Consider the following 25,849-nt stretch of genomic DNA (forward strand, 5'->3'; position numbering starts at 1 on the left):
TCACCTTTCTGGAACAATCTCCAAAAATCTCAGCATCACAAACTAAAAGAAATCACATATTACAACCAACGTAGCAGAACAATTTAAATAATTTTAAATATTTTATTTCTTTTTGTCATTTTTTTAACTTAATCTTTCTACAAATTATACAATAAATGTCGCGTTCCGAGAAATGTAACAAAATGGGAATGATAGTCAAGGTGGCACAAATTTACCCAACAAGCCGACGCAGAGGTAGATTACTGACCGTTCCGGGGGGGGGGGGGGGGGGGAGGGGAGGGGTAGGGGGGGGAGGGGGATTGATAAACTATCTGTGATGAAGAAAAACAAGGATTACTGCTCTTAATTGTAATGAAAAACAAAAACAAAAAAAGGTCATAAACAACTTTTTTTTTCCTTTTTAATTTTCCACAGACCAATCACTTACAGCGCAGAGTACAAATGACAGATGTGCGTTAGAAGGCGTCTCTCCGCAAGACTGACGGGACTTTTGTAAAGACCAAAAAGAGTTTTTTTTAGAAAAAGTATCTTGGAGGAAAAATGCGGCTCTGAGTATAAAATGTGGGTTTTGATAAAACAACTTATTAATAATAATAATAATATGACTTAAATACTATTCTGTCTGCTAATGCTGGGAATTCTTGGCATTGAAAAGCGCCGTGACGTCAGATTTCGGGGCGCAAAGAACGCGGCGGAGTTTTTTTGTCAGATGCAGCAATATTTGCAAACCCTGAATTGCCAAAGTTTTTTTTTTCTATAAAAACCTCAGAATGCTGAAGATTTGTCCACATTATAAAAAATTCACAACTCCTTTGTTCCGAGTCGTTCCGTCGAATACAGAACTCCTGAAGACGAGCATGTACGTTCGATGTCCGCAGTCCTATTGGAATGAATAGTTATCGGCAATAAATAATGCGTGTTCTGCGAGGAAGCCGCGCGGGGCGTCGTTTTGTCAGTTTGCAGCCCAAGTTGCATTTTCAGGATTTGGTTGTGTAGTGCTTCCTTAGCGTGATCATGCAACAGATATTCCAACGCGTTTCGTGTCCTGGAGGATGCAGATATTCCAACGCGTTTCGTGTCCTGGAGGATGCAGATATATTCCAACGCGTTTCGTGTCCTGGAGGATGCAGATTATCCAACGCGTTTCGTGTCCTGGAGGATGCAGATATTCCAACGCGTTTCGTGTCCTGGAGGATGCAGATATTCCAACGCGTTTCGTGTCCTGGAGGATGCAGATATTCCAACGCGTTTCGTGTCCTGGAGGATGCAGATATATTCCAACGCGTTTCGTGTCCTGGAGGATGCAGATATTCCAACGCGTTTCGTGTCCTGGAGGATGCAGATCTAATACAGACTCCTGCAGAGAGATAAAAGGGAAATCATCCGATATCTGATACAGAATTATAAATACAGATGATGACACTTTCACACAGGTGATCAGCCCAGATCCATCACACAGATCCAGATTGAAGCCCAATCTACAGTACTGTGCAAAAGTAAGACTGTTTTCAGAAATCTATATTTTAATTGTTTATTTTTATTAATGACATGAATGTTTTTTTTGTACGCATTTCATATTCTTTTATGTATTATATTTGATGTCACAGTATTTCACTATACATGTCCAGCCCTGGTAATGTTTATGATTTGGTCAGGTAACATTGAGGAGAGTAGACGCAGCAGTCGGGGAATGTCGAGGAAAGTAGACGCAGCGGTCGGGGAACTTTGAGGAACGTAGACGCAACAGTCGGGGAATGTCGAGGAGAGTAGACTTAGCGGTCGGGGAACTTTGAGGAGAGTAGACGCAGCGGTTGGGTAATGTCGAGGAAAGTAGACGCAGCGGTTGGGTAATGTCGAGGAGCGTAGACGCAACAGTCGGGGAATGTCGAGGAGAGTAGACGCAGCGGTTGGGTAATGTCGAGGAGAGTAGACGCAACAGTCGGGGAATGTCGAGGAGCGTAGACGCAGCGGTTGGGTAATGTCGAGGAGAGTAGACGCAACAGTCGGGGAACTTTGAGGAACGTAGACGCAGCGGTTGGGTAATGTCGAGGAGCGTAGACGCAACAGTCGGGGAATGTCGAGGAGAGTAGACGCAGCGGTTGGGTAATGTCGAGGAGCGTAGACGCAGCGGTCGGGGAACTTTGAGGAACGTAGACGCAGCGGTTGGGTAATGTCGAGGAGCGTAGACGCAACAGTCGGGGAATGTCGAGGAGAGTAGACTTAGCGGTCGGGGAACTTTGAGGAGAGTAGACGCAGCGGTTGGGTAATGTCGAGGAGAGTAGACGCAACAGTCGGGGAATGTCGAGGAGCGTAGACGCAGCGGTTGGGTAATGTCGAGGAGAGTAGACGCAACAGTCGGGGAATGTCGAGGAGCGCAGACGCAGTGGTTGGGTAATGTCGAGGAGAGTAGACGCAACAGTCGGGGAATGTCGAGGAGAGTAGACGCAACAGTCGGGGAATGTCGAGGAGAGTAGACGCAACAGTCGGGGAATGTCGAGGAGAGTAGACGCAACAGTCGGGTAATGTCGAGGAGCGTAGACGCAACAGTCGGGGAATGTCGAGGAGAGTAGACGCAACAGTCGGGGAATGTCGAGGAGAGTAGACGCAACAGTCGGGGAATGTCGAGGAGAGTAGACGCAACAGTCGGGTAATGTCGAGGAGCGTAGACGCAACAGTCGGGGAATGTCGAGGAGCGCAGACGCAGTGGTTGGGTAATGTCGAGGAGAGTAGACGCAACAGTCGGGGAATGTCGAGGAGCGCAGACGCAGTGGTTGGGTAATGTCGAGGAGCGTAGACGCAACAGTCGGGGAATGTCGAGGAGAGTAGACGCAACAGTCGGGGAATGTCGAGGAGAGTAGACGCAACAGTCGGGGAATGTCGAGGAGCGTAGACGCAGCGGTTGGGTAATGTTGAGGAGCGTAGACGCAGCGGTTGGGTAATGTCGAGGAGCGTAGACGCAGCGGTTGGGTAATGTCGAGGAGCGTAGACGCAGCGGTTGGGTAATGTCGAGGAGCGTAGACGCAGCGGTTGGGTAATGTCGAGGAGCGTAGACGCAGCGGTTGGGTAATGTGGAATGTCGAGGAGCGTAGACGCAGCGGTTGGGTAATGTCGAGGAGCGTAGACGCAGTGGTCGGGTAATGTGGAATGTCGAGGAGCGTAGACGCAGCGGTTGGGTAATGTCGAGGAGCGTAGACGCAACAGTCGGGGAATGTCGAGGAGCGTAGACGCAACAGTCGGGGAATGTCGAGGAGCGTAGACGCAGCGGTCGGGTAATGTCGAGGAGCGTAGACGCAGCGGTTGGGTAATGTCGAGGAGCGTAGACGCAGCGGTTGGGTAATGTCGAGGAGCGTAGACGCAGCGGTTGGGTAATGTCGAGGAGCGTGGACGCAGCGGTTGGGTAATGTCGAGGAGCGTAGACGCAGCGGTTGGGTAATGTCGAGGAGCGTAGACGCAGCGGTTGGGTAATGTCGAGGAGCGTAGACGCAGCGGTCGGGTAATGTCGAGGAGCGTAGACGCAGCGGTTGGGTAATGTCGAGGAGCGTAGACGCAGCGGTTGGGTAATGTCGAGGAGCGTAGACGCAGCGGTTGGGTAATGTCGAGGAGCGTAGACGCAACAGTCGGGGAATGTCGAGGAGCGTAGACGCAACAGTCGGGGAATGTCGAGGAGCGTAGACGCAGCGGTTGGGTAATGTCGAGGAGCGTAGACGCAGCGGTTGGGTAATGTCGAGGAGCGTAGACGCAGCGGTTGGGTAATGTCGAGGAGCGTAGACGCAGCGGTTGGGTAATGTCGAGGAGCGTAGACGCAGCGGTTGGGTAATGTCGAGGAGCGTAGACGCAGCGGTTGGGTAATGTCGAGGAGCGTAGACGCAGCGGTTGGGTAATGTCGAGGAGCGTAGACGCAACAGTCGGGGAATGTCGAGGAGAGTAGACGCAACAGTCGGGGAATGTCGAGGAGCGTAGACGCAGCGGTTGGGTAATGTCGAGGAGCGTAGACGCAGCGGTTGGGTAATGTCGAGGAGCGTAGACGCAGCGGTTGGGTAATGTCGAGGAGCGTAGACGCAGCGGTTGGGTAATGTCGAGGAGCGTAGACGCAGTGGTCGGGTAATGTGGAATGTCGAGGAGCGTAGACGCAGCGGTTGGGTAATGTCGAGGAGCGTAGACGCAACAGTCGGGGAATGTCGAGGAGCGTAGACGCAACAGTCGGGGAATGTCGAGGAGCGTAGACGCAGCGGTTGGGTAATGTCGAGGAGCGTAGACGCAGCGGTTGGGTAATGTCGAGGAGCGTAGACGCAGCGGTTGGGTAATGTCGAGGAGCGTAGACGCAACAGTCGGGGAATGTCGAGGAGCGTAGACGCAACAGTCGGGGAATGTCGAGGAGCGTAGACGCAGCGGTTGGGTAATGTCGAGGAGCGTAGACGCAGCGGTTGGGTAATGTCGAGGAGCGTAGACGCAGCGGTTGGGGAATGTCGAGGAGCGTAGACGCAGCGGTTGGGTAATGTCGAGGAGCGTAGACGCAGTGGTCGGGTAATGTGGAATGTCGAGGAGCGTAGACGCAGCGGTTGGGTAATGTCGAGGAGCGTAGACGCAACAGTCGGGGAATGTCGAGGAGCGTAGACGCAACAGTCGGGGAATGTCGAGGAGCGTAGACGCAGCGGTTGGGTAATGTCGAGGAGCGTAGACGCAGCGGTTGGGTAATGTGGAATGTCGAGGAGCGTAGACGCAGCGGTTGGGGAATGTCGAGGAGCGTAGACGCAGCGGTTGGGTAATGTCGAGGAGCGTAGACGCAGCGGTTGGGTAATGTCGAGGAGCGTAGACGCAGCGGTTGGGTAATGTCGAGGAGCGTAGACGCAGCGGTTGGGTAATGTCGAGGAGCGTAGACGCAGCGGTTGGGTAATGTCGAGGAGCGTAGACGCAGCGGTTGGGTAATGTCGAGGAGCGTAGACGCAGCGGTTGGGTAATGTCGAGGAGCGTAGACGCAGCGGTTGGGTAATGTCGAGGAGCGTAGACGCAGCGGTCGGGTAATGTCGAGGAGCGTAGACGCAGCGGTCGGGTAATGTCGAGGAGCGTAGACGCAGCGGTTGGGTAATGTCGAGGAGCGTAGACGCAGCGGTTGGGTAATGTCGAGGAGCGTAGACGCAGCGGTTGGGTAATGTCGAGGAGCGTAGACGCAGCGGTCGGGTAATGTCGAGGAGCGTAGACGCAGCGGTTGGGTAATGTCGAGGAGCGTAGACGCAGCGGTTGGGTAATGTCGAGGAGCGTAGACGCAGCGGTTGGGTAATGTCGAGGAGCGTAGACGCAGCGGTTGGGTAATGTCGAGGAGCGTAGACGCAGCGGTCGGGTAATGTCGAGGAGCGTAGACGCAGCGGTTGGGTAATGTCGAGGAGCGTAGACGCAGCGGTTGGGTAATGTCGAGGAGCGTAGACGCAGCGGTTGGGTAATGTCGAGGAGCGTAGACGCAGTGGTCGGGTAATGTGGAATGTCGAGGAGCGTAGACGCAGCGGTTGGGTAATGTCGAGGAGCGTAGACGCAGCGGTTGGGTAATGTCGAGGAGCGTAGACGCAGCGGTTGGGTAATGTCGAGGAGCGTAGACGCAGCGGTTGGGTAATGTCGAGGAGCGTAGACGCAGCGGTTGGGTAATGTCGAGGAGCGTAGACGCAGCGGTTGGGTAATGTCGAGGAGCGTAGACGCAACAGTCGGGGAATGTCGAGGAGAGTAGACGCAACAGTCGGGGAATGTCGAGGAGCGTAGACGCAGCGGTTGGGTAATGTCGAGGAGCGTAGACGCAGCGGTTGGGTAATGTCGAGGAGCGTAGACGCAGCGGTTGGGTAATGTCGAGGAGCGTAGACGCAGCGGTTGGGTAATGTCGAGGAGCGTAGACGCAGTGGTCGGGTAATGTGGAATGTCGAGGAGCGTAGACGCAGCGGTTGGGTAATGTCGAGGAGCGTAGACGCAACGGTCGGGGAATGTCGAGGAGCGTAGACGCAACAGTCGGGGAATGTCGAGGAGCGTAGACGCAGCGGTTGGGTAATGTCGAGGAGCGTAGACGCAGCGGTTGGGTAATGTGGAATGTCGAGGAGCGTAGACGCAGCGGTTGGGTAATGTCGAGGAGCGTAGACGCAGCGGTTGGGTAATGTCGAGGAGCGTAGACGCAGCGGTTGGGTAATGTCGAGGAGCGTAGACGCAGCGGTTGGGTAATGTCGAGGAGCGTAGACGCAGCGGTTGGGTAATGTCGAGGAGCGTAGACGCAGCGGTTGGGTAATGTCGAGGAGCGTAGACGCAGCGGTTGGGTAATGTCGAGGAGCGTAGACGCAGCGGTTGGGTAATGTCGAGGAGCGTAGACGCAGCGGTTGGGTAATGTCGAGGAGCGTAGACGCAGCGGTCGGGTAATGTCGAGGAGCGTAGACGCAGCGGTTGGGTAATGTCGAGGAGCGTAGACGCAGCGGTTGGGTAATGTCGAGGAGCGTAGACGCAGCGGTAGGGTAATGTCGAGGAGAGTAGACGCAGCGGTCGGGTAATGTCGAGGAGCGTAGACGCAGCGGTTGGGTAATGTCGAGGAGCGTAGACGCAGCGGTTGGGTAATGTCGAGGAGAGTAGACGCAGCGGTCGGGTAATGTCGAGGAGCGTAGACGCAGCGGTTGGGTAATGTCGAGGAGCGTAGACGCAGCGGTTGGGTAATGTCGAGGAGCGTAGACGCAGCGGTTGGGTAATGTCGAGGAGCGTAGACGCAGTGGTCGGGTAATGTGGAATGTCGAGGAGCGTAGACATAGCGGTTTAGGATTTTAAAAATACAAAAACAAATTATACTCACCTAGGTAGACACATCAATCCAATGCTGCATCTGTCCCCCACCAGATCTGCACTGAGAACTTAGCAATCAAACCCCACCATCCCATGTCCCCTCTGATCCGAGTAGAGAGTCGGAAATGTCAGTCAGCAGCTCTGGCACTCCATCTCCCCCCGATACCCCCTCTCCCTGGCACTCCATCTCCCCCCTCTCCCTGGCACTCCATCTCCCCCTCTCCCTGGCACTCCATCTCCCCCCGATACCCCCTCTCCCTGGCACTCCATCTCCCCTCTCCCTGGCACTCCATCTCCCCCCGATACCCCCTCTCCCTGGCACTCCATCTCCCCCCGATACCCCCTCTCCCTCCCCTCTCCCTGGCACTCCATCTCCCCCCGATACCCCCTCTCCCTCCCCTCTCCCTGGCACTCCATCTCCCCCCTCTCCCTGGCACTCCATCTCCCCCTCTCCCTGGCACTCCATCTCCCCCCGATACCCCCTCTCCCTGGCACTCCATCTCCCCCCGATACCCCCTCTCCCTGGCACTCCATCTCCCCCCTCTCCCTGGCACTCCATCTCCCCCTCTCCCTGGCACTCCATCTCCCCCCGATACCCCCTCTCCCTGGCACTCCATCTCCCCTCTCCCTGGCACCCCATCTCCCCCCTCTCCCTGGCACTCCATCTCCCCCTCTCCCCGGCACTCCATCTCCCCCCGATACCCCCTCTCCCTGGCACTCCATCTCCCCCTCTCCCTGGCACTCCATCTCCCCCCTCACCCCCCTCTCCCTGGCACTCCATCTCCCCCCGATACCCCCTCTCCCTGGCACTCCATCTCCCCCCTCTCCCTGGCACTCCATCTCCCCCTCTCCCTGGCACTCCATCTCCCCCCGATACCCCCTCTCCCTGGCACTCCATCTCCCCCCGATACCCCCTCTCCCTGGCACTCCATCTCCCCCCTCTCCCTGGCACTCCATCTCCCCCTCTCCCTGGCACTCCATCTCCCCCCCATACCCCCTCTCCCTGGCACTCCATCTCCCCTCTCCCTGGCACCCCATCTCCCCCCTCTCCCTGGCACTCCATCTCCCCCTCTCCCCGGCACTCCATCTCCCCCCGATACCCCCTCTCCCTGGCACTCCATCTCCCCCTCTCCCTGGCACTCCATCTCCCCCCTCACCCCCCTCTCCCTGGCACTCCATCTCCCCCCGATACCCCCTCTCCCTGGCACTCCATCTCCCCCCTCTCCCTGGCACTCCATCTCCCCCTCTCCCTGGCACTCCATCTCCCCCCGATACCCCCTCTCCCTGGCACTCCATCTCCCCCCGATACCCCCTCTCCCTGGCACTCCATCTCCCCCCTCTCCCTGGCACTCCATCTCCCCCTCTCCCTGGCACTCCATCTCCCCCCGATACCCCCTCTCCCTGGCACTCCATCTCCCCTCTCCCTGGCACCCCATCTCCCCCCTCTCCCTGGCACTCCATCTCCCCCTCTCCCCGGCACTCCATCTCCCCCCGATACCCCCTCTCCCTGGCACTCCATCTCCCCCTCTCCCTGGCACTCCATCTCCCCCCTCTCCCCCCTCTCCCTGGCACTCCATCTCCCCCCGATACCCCCTCTCCCTGGCACTCCATCTCCCCCTCTCCCTGGCACTCCATCTCCCCCCTCACCCCCCTCTCCCTGGCACTCCATCTCCCCCCTCTCCCTGGCACTTGGTCCATGTAGTTCCTGTGCACAGCCTTTCCTCACTTTGAGGCTTTGCTGATCACAGAAAACAGAAAGCTCAGGCCAAGACTTCCACTTTTAGAATGTTCCTCCATGAGGGAGCTCTTCAGTCCAGCCCATGGAATCACACAGGTTTTATAGCTCTTTGATCTGTTCCGCTGCCTGTGTGTGTTTTGTTTGTTGCTGTATTGTTGTTCTCGGCGCATCGAGGCCTACGGGTAACTGACTGCGTTTTGTACCTTTTGGTCATTTTAATAAATAAATAAGGTAATGGCCTTCTCCAGAAGTTGGGGCCAAGTCATTTTCAATCAGCACCATGACTTGCCAAATCTAATGCAGCAGGTAAGAAAGCAATCAATGTACGGTATCAGGGGTGGGGTATAGGGGGCACATATATAGCAAGCAAGGTACGGTATCAGGGGTGGGGTATAGGGGGCACATATATAGCAATCAATGTACGGTATCAGGGGTGGGGTATAGGGGGCACATATATAGCAAGCAAGGTACGGTATCAGGGGTGGGGTATAGGGGGCACATATATAGCAATCAATGTACGGTATGAGGGGTGGGGTATAGGGGGCACATATATAGCAAGCAAGGTACGGTATCAGGGGTGGGGTATAGGGGGCACATATATAGCAAGCAAGGTACGGTATGAGGGGTGGGGTATAGGGGGCACATATATAGCAAGCAATGTACGGTATGAGGGGTGGGGTATAGGGGGCACATATATAGCAAGCAATGTACGGTATCAGGGGTGGGGTATAGGGGGCACATATATAGCAAGCAATGTACGGTATCAGGGGTGGGGTATAGGGGGCACATATATAGCAAGCAATGTACGGTATCAGGGGTGGGGTATAGGGGGCACATATATAGCAATCAATGTACGGTATCAGGGGTGGGGTATAGGGGGCACATATATAGCAAGCAATGTACGGTATCAGGGGTGGGGTATAGGGGGCACATATATAGCAAGCAATGTACGGTATCAGGGGTGGGGTATAGGGGGCACATATATAGCAAGCAATGTACGGTATCAGGGGTGGGGTATAGGGGGCACATATATAGCAATCAATGTACGGTATCAGGGGTGGGGTATAGGGGGCACATATATAGCAAGCAATGTACGGTATCAGGGGTGGGGTATAGGGGGCACATATATAGCAAGCAATGTACAGTATCAGGGGTGGGGTATAGGGGGCACATATATAGCAATCAATGTACGGTATCAGGGGTGGGTATAGGGGGCACATATATAGCAAGCAATGTACGGTATCAGGGGTGGGTATAGGGGGCACATATATAGCAAGCAATGTACAGTATCAGGGGTGGGGTATAGGGGGCACATATATAGCAAGCAATGTACGGTATGAGGGGTGGGGTATAGGGGGCACATATATAGCAATCAATGTACGGTATCAGGGGTGGGTATAGGGGGCACATATATAGCAAGCAATGTACAGTATCAGGGGTGGGGTATAGGGGGCACATATATAGCAAGCAATGTACAGTATCAGGGGTGGGTATAGGGGGCACATATATAGCAATCAATGTACGGTATCAGGGGTGGGTATAGGGGGCACATATATAGCAATCAATGTACGGTATCAGGGGTGGGGTATGGGGGGCACATATATAGCAAGCAATGTACGGTATCAGGGGTGGGGTATAGGGGGCACATATATAGCAAGCAATGTACAGTATCAGGGGTGGGGTATAGGGGGCACATATATAGCAATCAATGTACGGTATCAGGGGTGGGGTATAGGGGGCACATATATAGCAAGCAATGTACGGTATCAGGGGTGGGGTATAGGGGGCACATATATAGCAAGCAATGTACGGTATCAGGGGTGGGGTATAGGGGCACATATATAGCAAGCAATGTACGGTATCAGGGGTGGGGTATAGGGGGCACATATATAGCAAGCAATGTACGGTATCAGGGGTGGGGTATAGGGGGCACATATATAGCAAGCAATGTACAGTATCAGGGGTGGGTATAGGGGGCACATATATAGCAATCAATGTACGGTATCAGGGGTGGGTATAGGGGGCACATATATAGCAAGCAATGTACAGTATCAGGGGTGGGGTATAGGGGGCACATATATAGCAATCAATGTACGGTATCAGGGGTGGGTATAGGGGGCACATATATAGCAAGCAATGTACGGTATCAGGGGTGGGTATAGGGGGCACATATATAGCAAGCAAGGTACGGTATCAGGGGTGGGGTATAGGGGGCACATATATAGCAAGCAATGTACGGTATGAGGGGTGGGGTATAGGGGGCACATATATAGCAAGCAATGTACGGTATCAGGGGTGGGGTATAGGGGGCACATATATAGCAAGCAATGTACAGTATCAGGGGTGGGTATAGGGGGCACATATATAGCAATCAATGTACGGTATCAGGGGTGGGGTATAGGGGGCACATATATAGCAAGCAATGTATGGTATCAGGGGTGGGGTATAGGGGGCACATATATAGCAAGCAAGGTACGGTATGAGGGGTGGGGTATAGGGGGCACATATATAGCAAGCAATGTACGGTATCAGGGGTGGGGTATAGGGGGCACATATATAGCAAGCAATGTACGGTATCAGGGGTGGGGTATAGGGGGCACATATATAGCAATCAATGTACGGTATCAGGGGTGGGGTATAGGGGGCACATATATAGCAAGCAAGGTACGGTATGAGGGGTGGGGTATAGGGGGCACATATATAGCAAGCAAGGTACGGTATCAGGGGTGGGGTATAGGGGGCACATATATAGCAAGCAAGGTACGGTATCAGGGGTGGGGTATAGGGGGCACATATATAGCAATCAATGTACGGTATCAGGGGTGGGGTATAGGGGGCACATATATAGCAATCAATGTACGGTATCAGGGGTGGGTATAGGGGTCACATATATAGCAAGCAAGGTACGGTATCAGGGGTGGGGTATAGGGGGCACATATATAGCAAGCAATGTACGGTATGAGGGGTGGGGTATAGGGGGCACATATATAGCAAGCAATGTACGGTATCAGGGGTGGGGTATAGGGGGCACATATATAGCAAGCAATGTACAGTATCAGGGGTGGGTATAGGGGGCACATATATAGCAATCAATGTACGGTATCAGGGGTGGGGTATAGGGGGCACATATATAGCAAGCAATGTACGGTATCAGGGGTGGGGTATAGGGGGCACATATATAGCAAGCAAGGTACGGTATGAGGGGTGGGGTATAGGGGGCACATATATAGCAAGCAATGTACGGTATCAGGGGTGGGGTATAGGGGGCACATATATAGCAAGCAAGGTACGGTATCAGGGGTGGGGTATAGGGGGCACATATATAGCAAGCAATGTACGGTATCAGGGGTGGGGTATAGGGGGCACATATATAGCAAGCAATGTACGGTATCAGGGGTGGGGTATAGGGGGCACATATATAGCAAGCAATGTACGGTATCAGGGGTGGGGTATAGGGGGCACATACAGTATCTGACAAAAGTAAGTACACCCCTCAGTCCCATTTCTTGTATCTCTTCATGTGACAACACTGAAGAAATGACACTTTGTATCTACAATGTTGTGTAGTGAGTGTACAGGGGGGGGGGGATGTACACAGGGGGAGGGGTGTACACAGGGGGAGGGGTGTACAGGGGGAGGGGTGTACACAGGGGGAGGGGTGTACAGGGGGGGGGGTGTACACAGGGGGAGGGGTGTACACGGGGGGGGGGGGGGAGTGTACAGGGGGGGGGAGTGTACAGCTTGTATAACAAACAACTTAACACACAGCAATTAATGTCTAAACCCCTAGCTACAAAAGTGAGTACACCCCTAAGTGAAAATGTCCAAATTGGGCCCAAAGTGTCAATATTTTGTGTGGCCACCGTTATTTTCCAGCACTGCCTTAACCCTCTTGGGCATGGAGGTCACCAGATCTTCACAGGTTGTCACTGGAGTCCTCTTCCCCTCCCCCATGATGACATCACAGGTTGTCACCGGAGTCCTCTTCCCCTCCCCCATGACGACATCACAGAGCTGGTGGATGTTGGAGACCTTGCGCTCCTCCACCTTCCCCCCACAGATGATGAATAGGGTTTAGGTCTGGAGACATGCTTGGCCCGTCCATCACCTTTACCCTCAGCTTCTTTAGCAAGGCAGTGGTGGTCTTGGAGGCGCGTTTGGGGTCGTTATGTTGGAATACTACCCTGCAGCCCAGTCTCTGAAGGGAGGGGATCATGCTCTGCTTCAGTAGGTCACAGTACATGTTGGCATTCATGGTCCCCTCAATGATCTGTAGCCCCTCAGTGCCGGCAGCGCTCATGCAGCCCCAGACCATGACCCTCCCCCCACCATGCCTGACTGTAGGGAAGACACACTTGTCTTTGTCCTCCTCACCTGGTTGCCGCCACACACGCCTGATGCAGCGTACACACAATAATTTTTCAGCATGAAAAAAACGCTTTTCAAAAACGTCATTTACCGTATTTATCGGCGTATACCGCGCACTATTTTGCCCTGAAAATCAGGGCAAAATCGTGGGTGCGCGATATACGCCGATACCCGCCACGAGTTTTGAATACTGCGCCGGCATATACCGAGCGCAGTACACTCGTGTAACTTCGGGCATTCTCGGCGCCTATCGCACTGACGTCCTGAGCATACAGGACGTCAGCGCGACAGTTGCCGAGCCTGCCCGACGTTACACGAGTGTACTGCGCTCGGTATATGCTGGCGCAGTATTCAAAACTCGTGGCGGGAAACGAGCGGGGAGGACGCGAGGACACCCGACCCGCCGAAGAGGACGCCGGACCCGCCGAAGAGGACACCCGACCCGCCGAAGACGGACGCCCGACCCGCCAAAGAGGACACCCGAAGCCGCAGAAGGACGCCGGACCCGACGAGGCCGCCGATGAACGCCGCGCAAGACACCAAAAAAACAAAACACTTTTTTCCACAGGAATTCGGGCCACTTTGGGGGTGCGCGGTATACGCGGGAGCGCATTATACCGCGATAAATACGGTAATATGATGGTGTGTGGGCTTCACATCATTTTTCAGGTTCTGAAAAACGACAAAAGAAAGAAATTCGAACATGCTGCATTTTCTAACGTCGTTTTAAACAATGTCGTTTTTCGTGTTGTAAAAAACGATGAAAAAAAAACGTGCATGCTCAGAAGCAAGTTATGAGACGGGAGCGCTCGTAATGGTAAAACTAGCGTTCATAATGGAGATCGCACATTCATCACGCTGTAACAGACAGAAAAGCGCGAATCGTCTTTTACTAACACGGAATCAGCTAAAGCAGCCCCAAGGGTGGCGCCATCCGCATGGAACCTCCCCTTTATAGTGCGTCGTACGTCACCGCGCTTTGCTAGAGCATTTTTGAAAAACGATGGTGTGTAGGCAACGTCATTTTAATGATGAAGTTGGGAAAACTTCGTTTTTTAGACATGACGAAAAATGATCGTGTGTACGCGGCATGACACCATCTGACACCAAATACCTTTATCTTGTCTCATCAGACCCCAGGACACGGTTCCAGTAATCCATTTCCTTAGTCTGCTTGTCTTCAGCAAACTGTTTGCGGCTCTTTCTTGTGCATCATCTTTAGAAGAGGCTTCCTTCTGGGATGACAGCCATGCAGACCAATTTGATGCAGTGTGCGGCGTATGGTCTGAGCACTGATAGGCTGACCCCTCCCCCACCCCTTCGCCCTCTACAGCAATCCTGGCAGCACTCATACGTCTATTTTCCAAAGACAACCTCTGGATATGACGCTGAGCACGTGACCTCAACTTCCTCGAAGGACCATGGCGAGGCGGGGGAGGGGAACCCGTCCTATTATACCGCTGGATGGTCCCGGCCCCTGTGCTGCAGATCAGTTTCGGGGTCTTGGCGATCTTCTTCTATCCTCGGCCATCTTTATGTAGAGACACAATTCTTTATATCAGATCCTCAGAGAGATCTTTGCCATGAGGGGCCATGTTGTCCTTCCAGTGACCGGTATGAGAGAGTGAGAGCGATAACACCAAATTTATCACACCTGAGACCTTGTAACACTAACCAGTCACATGACACCGGGGAGGGGGTGTCCTCACTTTTGTTGCCAGCGGTTTAGACATTAATGGCTGTGTGTTGAGTTATTTGTTATACAAGCTGTACACCCCTCCCCCCTGTGTACACCCCTCCCCCCTCCCCCCTGTGTACACCCCTCCCCCCTGTGTACACCCCTCCCCCCCTGTACACTCACTACACAACATTGTAGATATAAAGTGTCTATTCTTCAGTGTTGTCACATGAAAAGATACAAGAAATGTGACCGAGGGGTGTACTTACTTTTGTGAGATACTGTAAATAGCAATCAATGTATGGTATCGGGGGTGGGGTGGGCACATATATAGCAATCATTGGGGGTGGGGTATAGCGGGCACATATTAAAGCTTAATCCACTCCTTGCCCCCTTACCTGTCACATTTGGCATGCAATTTTTTTGGGGGGTAAGTGGGACTTCCTGTCCCACCTCATCCTTCCGCCGAGGGGCTGCTACGGCGATACATCATATCGCCTTTTGGCAGCCCCTCCCTGTAGGCGATCGCCTGGGACACGTGACAGGTCTCAGGCGATCGCCTGTCCAATCGGATGGCGCAGCGCCGCTTGCCCGGCCGTGAAGCCGAAAGCTGTCATGGCCTTAGAATGAAGACGCGCCGGCCGGGGCTGCGCTCCTCTCCGGCCGGCGCTGGAACGTGGAACGCCCCTTTAAGGGTGACAGGGGAGCCAGCATTCCATCTGCTGTCCAGCTCTGGTTCCGCCTCATACAAATGATAGATTTCTCACAGATTTTGAACATTTGACTCTAGAGAATTAGAACGGTTGGAATTACCTGGAGTCTTGCTTTCCATCGTCTGCAGAGCTTCGGGTTCGGGGCCCGCCAGTCCTTTCTCGGGATTTCCCACGGAACTTGTCCATCTTTTTCTTCTTCGCCTTCTGCTTGCTCTGCAGTTTGTTCTTTTGCATTTTAAGGTGTAACTTTCGTTGCGCTTTGTCGAAGGTCGGTGGTAGGATCTGAAGTGGCGTTTTCTTTGTTTTTTTCCCATCGTGAGCCGCTTGGCTCTTTGATATCCTGACTGGGCTGGAGTTTCTTACAATGGGCAAGTTCTGCTTCTTGGACTTGGCCTGAGGGGCAGCTTTTACACTTTGCTTAGTCTTTATAGGAATTGTAGGTAACTGGATAGGAGGCGAGGGCGTTACACTCCTGGCTCGAGTTTTCCCCAAATGTGCTTCTGTTGCTTGCATTTGTATCTCAGCGTCTGCTGTGCGTCGCGTAATGCTGGCTTTGTGTTTCTTGGCATACAAGGCCTTTTTGTGGGCTTTAGGAGATTGTTTTTTGGTAGACGGAGAGGGTGGCTTTTTTGGACAACTGAATGAGGCATGTTTGTCCAGACTTTTAATGTAGGTGAACTCTCGGTTGCAGTACGGGCAAACATGAGAAGAACCAGACATGCCAAATCGTAGACTTGACTTTTGCTTGGCCTTCTTATTCTTTTGTAATATTGCTTTGTGAATGAGCTGGTTTTTCCTTTTAAGTGCGCCCAGTTTGAGTTTTCCTGAAGACATTTTACTTATTTCCAGGGTAAAATTAAGCTTTTTCGGTTGGCCCATTCTTCGGAATGAACTTTTCTCGGCAGGTTCAAGAACCACAACCCCTACACCATTTTTCGGCATCACAGTCTGTTTCAGGGGGATGGGGTTCTTTTTGGGAGTGTATCTTTTTTTATCGCTTGCTGATGCGCATACTAATATATGTTTGTGTAACTCAGGCAAATTGTCCACGCCCTTCCCACATTTCGTACAACGGATAGCTGTAGAGAAAGTCTGTGGAATATTATGGGTTGTAAAGTTTGTTGCCGTTGTACCGATAGCCAAGGGATTCTTACTGTGATACTGAAAGGGCGGTGGTTTGAAACTGGGGTAGTGCTGATTAAGACCCATCCGTACATCGGGGTCTTTAGACTTTTCCCCTGAAGCCATAACCTTAATTGTTGTGTACAGCTCTTCAGAAGAGTCATTTAATTCGCCATCGTCCTCTGGAGTCATGGGCTCCTCATCCAATCTCTGATTTTGGAGTAAATTTGCCTTCGTTGGGTCAGTAAAGTTCTGTGGCCTGAGGGACCCGCTTTCCAATTCATGATGACTATACTCTTTATCAGCATGCAAGTCCTGCTGATGTTGTTGCAAATTACAAAGAAAAGCAAACTCCTTTTTGCACAAGGAACAAACAAAAATCTTCCCCACTCCATGAAGCACGGAGCGATGATCTGTAAGATGGGAAGCGTCTCGGAAAAGCTGCACACAAAATTCACATTTGTAGGGCCATTCTTCGGCATGCACCACCAGGTGTTTGGCAAGTTCTTTCATAGACATAAAGGGCGATTCACAAACATTGCACACAAAAATCTTATTAATACCTTCAGAGTCATGCTGACCTGACTGGAAGGAATCCTTCGAGACTGCTTCATCTTCGAGTTTCTCTTGTTTAACAAACACCATTGTTGAGGATTCCGAGTTTAAAGAGGGAGATACGATAGATGAAACCACAGACAAGGGAGGAGGAGATGAACAGGTTGAGGAAGACGAGGATGAGGCAGCACAAGAAGAAGAAGAGGAGGAGGATGAGGAGGAGGACAGAGTAGGAGGACCAGGTGAAGCACAACCAGAAGGATCATCAGTGGTCGGGGAAAGAGACTGGGAGGGTGATGCTGTACGGGAAAGAACTGGAAGAGGAGATTGTGTGCTAGCAGACAGAGGGGATGGACATGATGGAGTGGGTGGTACACTACATGAAGAATCCGGGAGGGAAGGGGCATTCGTAGTAAGAAGAGGTGGAGGATATGTAGTGTCTGTCACAAGCTGTGGAGATGGAGAATGTGAAGGTGCTTCTGAAGGAGTCAGGACAGGTGGGGATTGGCAAACTGGGGTACAGGTGCTCTCAGCTGGAGTGAGGGAAGCATCTTCCAGAGAAAGACCAACATCACCACCTGAGGCAGCAACAAGTTCAGGTAGATGTCTTCTCCCATCTGTTCTACAGGTAAGCAAAAGTGCATCTGGTGGTGAAGCTTCTTCACCCGGAACCTCTAAACCATCATATTCATTCAATAGAACCTTCTTTAACATGCATGTGGTAGGCTTCTTCTTTTTTACTCCAATGCACAAGTTACTCCCTTTGTACTCCTTTCCTTCAGCATCACAGACAGGCTTCCTGCCTATGCTGAGGTCAAGTACAGATTCCCAAGGAACCTGGGAGTGGCCCTTGCCTTCACATTTCTGTTTGACTCCACTGGACAAGTCTAATGGTTGCTGGTTGCAAACATTACCAAAGGATATATTGGAAGTCCACTCTTTATTGACCTTTAGATCCTCGCAACAAGGACTTAGGCTCTCCCTTTCATCTTTACCAGACAAACTCCATGCAGGTGAACTGTTGTGACTTTCCAACTTTGGTATTTTTGGACCAAGTCCTTCACTGAAAGAGGTTTTTCCTTCTTGTTTGACAAATTCATTTAGAGCTGGGCTGTGTTGTGGGGAGCTCGGAGGGGAAGCGGTGCGTCTTTTGAAGCGGTTGGGTCCCGTTGGAATGGAAGATACAGCCGGGCTCAGCTTTGGGATCTCTGATAACAATGAAGGACTCACAGGTGATTTGCTACTTTCCTGTGTCTGCAGCAGCTGCTTAAGTTTTGAAGACAAATAGAAATTTTTCTCTTTTTGGAAGGGCAAATTCTCACCAACAGAAACACTTAATGGGATTGACAAGGAGCAGGAAGGAGTGACGGCTTCAAGGTCGACTTCAGTTTTGATTTTTGACAGTAAAGGAGGGCTGACAGTTCTCCTCTTTTTTGGTTCTAAAATTGCACTACAGGAAGAGTCACTTGCTAGATTTGGGTTATCGGTTGCAGTCTGCAGCGGCCTTAAGTTTTGTGAAACTTCAACCTTGATGGGAGTAAGCAAGCAATTGATTCCTAAGACCTCAGTGGTGCTTGCCTCCACTTCTATGACATCACAACTGGTACCTGTGCTGCTAGATGGGATCTTGCCGTCAATGTAGTAGGTGAGGTTCTCAGAGATGTTGTTGGTAATGTCCATGATATAGACGTCATCTGCTTCTCCTTCATCTTCTACTTCTGTACTCGCTACATAAATGTTTTCCACTTGTGGAGACTGCTCTGCCTGGAAGAGCGGATCTTCCAGAAGATGTCCTTTTCGCCTCACTCCCTTCGGGATAAGATGCCGTTCATGGACTCTACGCTGGTGTCTCCTCACGTTTGTGTGAGTCCCAAACACTTTCTTACAGTACTTGCATGGGTGAAGCTCTCGGCTGGACTCTCCATTCTCCTCAGAGAGGACAGAATGGGAGGTCTCTCTGTCAGAATCGGTCATTTTACATTGAAGTCTGGAGCTGCTGTACTCCTCACTGGACTTCAGAGAGTCTATAATATGTTTGTGAGACTGTCCAAGTTCACCAGAAGAGGACACCATTAGTGTTTTCCTTTTAGGGCCAGCCTCGTGGCGTCTCTCGTGCCGTCTGCGGTTAATTTGGGTTCCAAATGCCTTTCCGCAATATCGACATTTAAACGCATGGTTGATGGTGGAAATATGTATGTGCATGTGCCTCTCTAGCCCTTGTTTTGTGGTAAATTTCCTTTCACAATGCTGACATGGAAACATAAATCCCTCAGACGGCTCCCCATTGACATCTCCTTTGGGTTTAGAGGCTTTAAGGGGCTTCTTCTTTGGAGAACCTTCCGGAGTCTCATCAGATGTACTTCGGAGGTCATCCAGCAACTCTGCACTCTCTTCTTCCTGATTAATAGAATCTCGCTCAGATCCATCCCTTCGCAGGTCATCAGCAAGCTCCAAATCAGCCGTGGCATCTTCCACACCTTGGTTGTCCGGCAATGTCAGCAGTTCCAGAGCCGAGATGGAGATATTCTCTGGAAGGACATTTTGATTTACCATTTCTTGAATGACAGCCGTTTGTTCTAGAGACAGGACCGGGGAAGCCAGAGTCTTGGTATCATCTTCATTGAGAGCTGCAAACAAACAAGAAAGAGATGAATGGAATTGTGAACTTCGGGAGCAGAGAAGGTCAGACACACCTCTCAAAAAAACAACAACTTCATTTTAGCTTAGCAATGATGTCATCAGAGACCCCCAACTGCTTGGTCCTATCTAGGAAGAGTGCAGACCATGGCAGTGATAAGCGTGAGAACACCGCTGTGTTGTAGCCCTGGGACCCCGATAGATGATATTACATTAGTGTTAAAGAAAACCTGTCATTACATCATAAGGTTAACCCTTTATAGCAGCATCAGCGTGCCTTGGTAAGCTGAGCGATAATTCTATAAGCTACATTGCCTATATATATATATATATATATATATATATATATATATATATATATACACACACAGTACAGATCACATGATCAAGAAGTACTCGGATTGGTTCCCCCTAGTCAGAGATCTGGGCTATCAGTAACATGAAAGAGATTGTAAAATAACCGTCTCTGTGCCGAGAAGCCCGCCCTACATAGAGGGAAACACCGCCCTACATAGAGGGAAACACCGCCCTACATAGAGAGAACACCGCTCTACAAAGAGAAAACACCGCTCTACATAGAGGGAAACACCGCCCTACATAGAGGGAAACACCGCCCTACATAGAGAGAAACACCGCCCTACATAGAGGGAAACACCGCCCTACATAGAGGGAAACACCGCCCTACATAGAGAGAACACCGCTCTACAAAGAGAAAACACCGCTCTACATAGAGGGAAACACCGCCCTACATAGAGGGAAACACCGCCCTACATAGAGAGAAACACCGCCCTACATAGAGAGAAACACCGCCCTACATAGAGGGAAACACCGCCCTACATAGAGGAAACACCGCCCTACATAGAGGAAACACCGCCCTACATAGAGAGAAGACCGCCCTACATAGAGAAAACACCGCCCTACATAGAGAGAAACACCGCCCTACATAGAGGGAAACACCGCCCTACATAGAGGGAAACACCGCCCTACATAGAGGGAAACACCGCCCTACATAGAGGGAAACACCGCCCTACATAGAGGGAAACACCGCCCTACATAGAGGGAAACACCGCCCTACATAGAGGGAAACACCGCCCTACATAGAGGAAACACCGCCCTACATAGAGGGAAACACCGCCCTACATAGAGGGAAACACCGCCCTACATAGAGGGAAACACCGCCCTACATAGAGGGAAACACCGCCTGCCCTACATAGAGGGAAACACCGCCCTACATAGAGGGAAACACCGCCCTACATAGAGGGAAACACCGCCCTACATAGAGGGAAACACCGCCCTACATAGAGGGAAACACCGCCCTACATAGAGGGAAACACCGCCCTACATAGAGAAAACACCGCCCTACATAGAGGGAAACACCGCCCTACATAGAGGGAAACACCGCCCTACATAGAGGGAAACACCGCCCTACATAGAGGGAAACACCGCCCTACATAGAGGGAAACACCGCCCTACATAGAGGGAAACACCGCCCTACATAGAGGGAAACACCGCCCTACATAGAGAAAACACCGCCCTACATAGAGGGAAACACCGCCCTACATAGAGGGAAACACCGCCCTACATAGAGGGAAACACCGCCCTACATAGAGGGAAACACCGCCCTACATAGAGGGAAACACCGCCCTACATAGAGGGAAACACCGCCCTACATAGAGGGAAACACCGCCCTACATAGAGAGAACACCGCCCTACATAGAGAGAACACCGCCCTACATAGAGGGAAACACCGCCCTACATAGAGGGAAACACCGCCCTACATAGAGGGAACACCGCCCTACATAGAGGGAAACACCGCTCTACATAGAGGGAAACACCGCCCTACATAGAGGGAAACACCGCCCTACATAGAGGGAACACCGCCCTACATAGAGGGAACACCGCCCTACATAGAGGGAACACCGCCCTACATAGAGGGGAACACCGCCCTACATAGAGAGAACACCGCCCTACATAGAGGGGAACACCGCCCTACATAGAGAGAACACCGCCCTACATAGAGGGAACACCGCCCTACATAGAGGGAAACACCGCCCTACATAGAGGGAAACACCGCCCTACATAGAGGGAACACCGCTCTACATAGAGGGAACACCGCTCTACATAGGGGGAACACCGCCCTACATAGAGGGAAACACCGCCCTACATAGAGGGAAACACCGCCCTACATAGAGGGAAACACCGCCCTACATAGAGGGAAACACCGCCCTACATAGAGGGGAACACCGCCCTACATAGAGAGAACACCGCCCTACATAGAGGGGAACACCGCCCTACATAGAGGGAACACCGCCCTACATAGAGAAAACACCGCCCTACATAGAGAAAACACCGCTCTACATAGAGAGAAACACCGCCCTACATAGAGAGAAACACCGCCTTACATAGAGGGAAACACCGCCCTACATAGAGGGGAACACCGCCCTACATAGAGGGAACACCGCCCTACATAGAGGGAAACACCGCCCTACATAGAGGGAAACACCGCCCTACATAGAGGGAAACACCGCCCTACATAGAGGGAAACACCGCCCTACATAGAGGGAAACACCGCCCTACATAGAGGGAAACACCGCCCTACATAGAGAAAACACCGCTCTACATAGAGAGAAACACCGCCCTACATAGAGGGAAACACCGCCCTACATAGAGAAAACACCGCCCTACATAGAGGGAACACCGCCCTACATAGAGAGAAACACCGCCCTACATAGAGAGAAACACCGCCCTACATAGAGGGAAACACCGCCCTACATAGAGAAAGCACCGCCCTACATAGAGAAAACACCGCCCTACATAGAGGGAAACACCGCCCTACATAGAGGGAAACACCGCCCTACATAGAGGGAAACACCGCCCTACATAGAGGGAACACCGCCCTACATAGAGAGAACACCGCCCTACATAGAGGGAAACACCGCCCTACATAGAGGGAACACCGCCCTACATAGAGAGAACACCGCCCTACATAGAGAGAAACACCGCCCTACATAGAGGGAAACACCGCCCTACATAGAGGGAACACCGCCCTACATAGAGGGGAACACCGCCCTACATAGAGAGAACACCGCCCTACATAGAGGGAACACCGCCCTACATAGAGGGAACACCGCCCTACATAGAGGGAACACCGCCCTACATAGAGGGAAACACCGCCCTACATAGAGAAAACACCGCTCTACATAGAGGGAAACACCACCCTACATAGAGAGAACACCGCCCTACATAGAGGGGAACACCGCCCTACATAGAGAGAACACCGCCCTACATAGAGAGAAACACCGCCCTACACAGAGAGAAACACCGCCCTACATAGAGGGAAACACCGCCCTACATAGAGGGAAACACCGCCCTACATAGAGGGAACACCGCCCTACATAGAGAGAACACCGCCCTACATAGAGGGAAACACCGCCCTACATAGAGGGGAACACCGCCCTACATAGAGAGAACACCGCCCTACATAGAGGGAAACACCGCCCTACATAGAGAGAACACCGCCCTACATAGAGAGAAACACCGCCCTACATAGAGAGAAACACCGCCCTACATAGAGGGAAACACCGCCCTACATAGAGGGGAACACCGCCCTACATAGAGAGAACACCGCCCTACATAGAGGGAACACCGCCCTACATAGAGGGAACACCGCCCTACATAGAGGGAACACCGCCCTACATAGAGGGAACACCGCCCTACATAGAGGGAAACACCGCCCTACATAGAGAAAACACCGCTCTACATAGAGGGAAACACCACCCTACATAGAGAGAACACCGCCCTACATAGAGGGGAACACCGCCCTACATAGAGAGAACACCGCCCTACATAGAGAGAAACACCGCCCTACACAGAGGGAAACACCGCCCTACATAGAGGGAAACACCGCCCTACATAGAGGGAAACACCGCCCTACATAGAGGGAAACACCGCCCTACATAGAGGGAACACCGCCCTACATAGAGGGAAACACCGCCCTACATAGGGGGAAACACCGCCCTACATAGAGGGAAACACCGCCCTACATAGAGGGAACACCGCCCTACATAGAGAGAACACCGCCCTACATAGAGGGAAACACCGCCCTACATAGAGGGAACACCGCCCTACATAGAGGGAACACCGCCCTACATAGAGGGAACACCGCCCTACATAGAGGGAAACACCGCCCTACATAGAGAAAACACCGCCCTACATAGAGGGAACACCGCCTTACATAGAGGGAAACACCGCCCTACATAGAGGGAAACACCGCCCTACATAGAGAGAAACACCGCCCTACATAGAGAGAAACACCGCCCTACATAGAGAGAAAACACCGCCCTACATAGAGGGAAACACCGCCCTACATAGAGGGAACACCGCCCTACATAGAGGGAACACCGCCCTACATAGAGGGAACACCGCCCTACATAGAGGGAAACACCGCCCTACATAGAGAAAACACCGCCCTACATAGAGAAAACACCGCCCTACATAGAGGGAAACACCGCCCTACATAGAGGGAAACACCGCCCTACATAGAGGGAACACCGCCCTACATAGAGAGAACACCGCCCTACATAGAGGGAAACACCGCCCTACATAGAGGGAACACCGCCCTACATAGAGAGAACACCGCCCTACATAGAGAGAACACCGCCCTACATAGAGGGAACACCGCCCTACATAGAGGGAACACCGCCCTACATAGAGGGAACACCGCCCTACATAGAGGGAACACCGCCCTACATAGAGGGAAACACCGCCCTACATAGAGGGAACACCGCCCTACATAGAGAGAACACCGCCCTACATAGAGGGAAACACCACCCTACATAGAGAGAACACCGCCCTACATAGAGAAAACACCGCCCTACATAGAGGGAAACACCGCCCTACATAGAGGGAAACACCGCCCTACATAGAGGGGAACACCGCCCTACATAGAGAGAACACCGCCCTACATAGAGGGGAACACCGCCCTACATAGAGAGAACACCGCCCTACATAGAGAGAACACCGCCCTACATAGAGGGGAACACCGCCCTACATAGAGAGAACACCGCCCTACATAGAGAGAAACACCACCCTACATATAGGGAACACCGCCCTACATAGAGGGAAACACCGCCCTACATAGAGGGAAACACCGCCCTACATAGAGGGAACACCGCCCTACATAGAGAGAACACCGCCCTACATAGAGGGAAACACCGCCCTACATAGAGGGAACACCGCCCTACATAGAGGGAACACCGCCCTACATAGAGAGAACACCGCTCTACATAGAGGGAAACACCGCCCTACATAGAGAAAACACCGCCCTACATAGAGAAAACACCGCCCTACATAGAGGGAAGACGGCCCTACATAGAGGGAAGACCGCCCTACATAGAGAGAACACCGCCCTACATAGAGGGAAACACCACCCTACATAGAGGGAAGACCGCCCTACATAGAGGGAACACCGCCCTACATAGAGAGAACACCGCCCTACATAGAGAAAACACCGCCCTACATAGAGGGAAACACCGCCCTACATAGAGGGAAACACCGCCCTACATAGAGGGAACACCGCCCTACATAGAGAGAACACCGCCCTACATAGAGGGAAACACCACCCTACATAGAGAGAACACCGCCCTACATAGAGGGAAACACCGCCCTACATAGAGGGAACACCGCCCTACATAGAGGGAACACCGCCCTACATAGAGGGAACACCGCCCTACATAGAGGGAAACACCGCCCTACATAGAGAGAACACCGCCCTACATAGAGAGAACACCGCCCTACATAGAGAGAACACCGCCCTACATAGAGGGAAACGCCGCCCTACATAGAGAGAACACCGCCCTACATAGAGGGAACACCGCCCTACATAGAGAGAAACACCGCCCTACATAGAGAGAAACACCGCCCTACATAGAGAAAACACCGCCCTACATAGAGGGAAACGCCGCCCTACATAGAGAGAACACCGCCCTACATAGAGAGAACACCGCTCTACATAGAGGGAAACACCGCCCTACATAGAGAAAACACCGCCCTACATAGAGGGAACACCGCCTTACATAGAGGGAAACACCGCCCTACATAGAGAGAAGACCGCCCTACATAGAGGGAACACCGCCCTACATAGAGGGAACACCGCTCTACATGGAGAGAACACCGCCCTACATAGAGGGAAACACCACCCTACATAGAGAGAACACCGCCCTACATAGAGGGGAACACCGC

General features: G+C 52.3%; 1 protein-coding gene across 3 annotated transcripts in view; it reads right to left on the reverse strand.

Moving 5' to 3' along the window:
• Positions 1-375: 375 nt before the first annotated feature.
• PRDM2 (PR/SET domain 2) overlaps positions 376-25,849 on the reverse strand; it is a 59,351-nt gene continuing 33,877 nt past the window's right edge. Inside the window, exons 4-6 of one of the 3 annotated variants that reach the window (XR_005743911.1) lie at positions 15,396-19,599; positions 1,295-1,357; positions 376-1,257 (exon numbers count right to left, since the gene is read on the reverse strand). Coding sequence is in view for 2 of the 3 variants with exons in the window: in XM_040326563.1 (XP_040182497.1) it covers positions 1,345-1,357; positions 15,396-19,599 (4,217 nt within the window). In the remaining variant the exon portion in view is untranslated. Of the gene's footprint in view, positions 1,358-15,395; positions 19,600-25,849 lie in introns of all 3 variants that reach the window. The other 2 variants (XM_040326563.1, XM_040326562.1) reach the window with 2 other exon arrangements.

The sequence above is a fragment of the Rana temporaria genome, chromosome 10 (genome assembly GCF_905171775.1).
Source record: "Rana temporaria chromosome 10, aRanTem1.1, whole genome shotgun sequence".
NCBI lineage: Eukaryota > Metazoa > Chordata > Amphibia > Anura > Ranidae > Rana > Rana temporaria.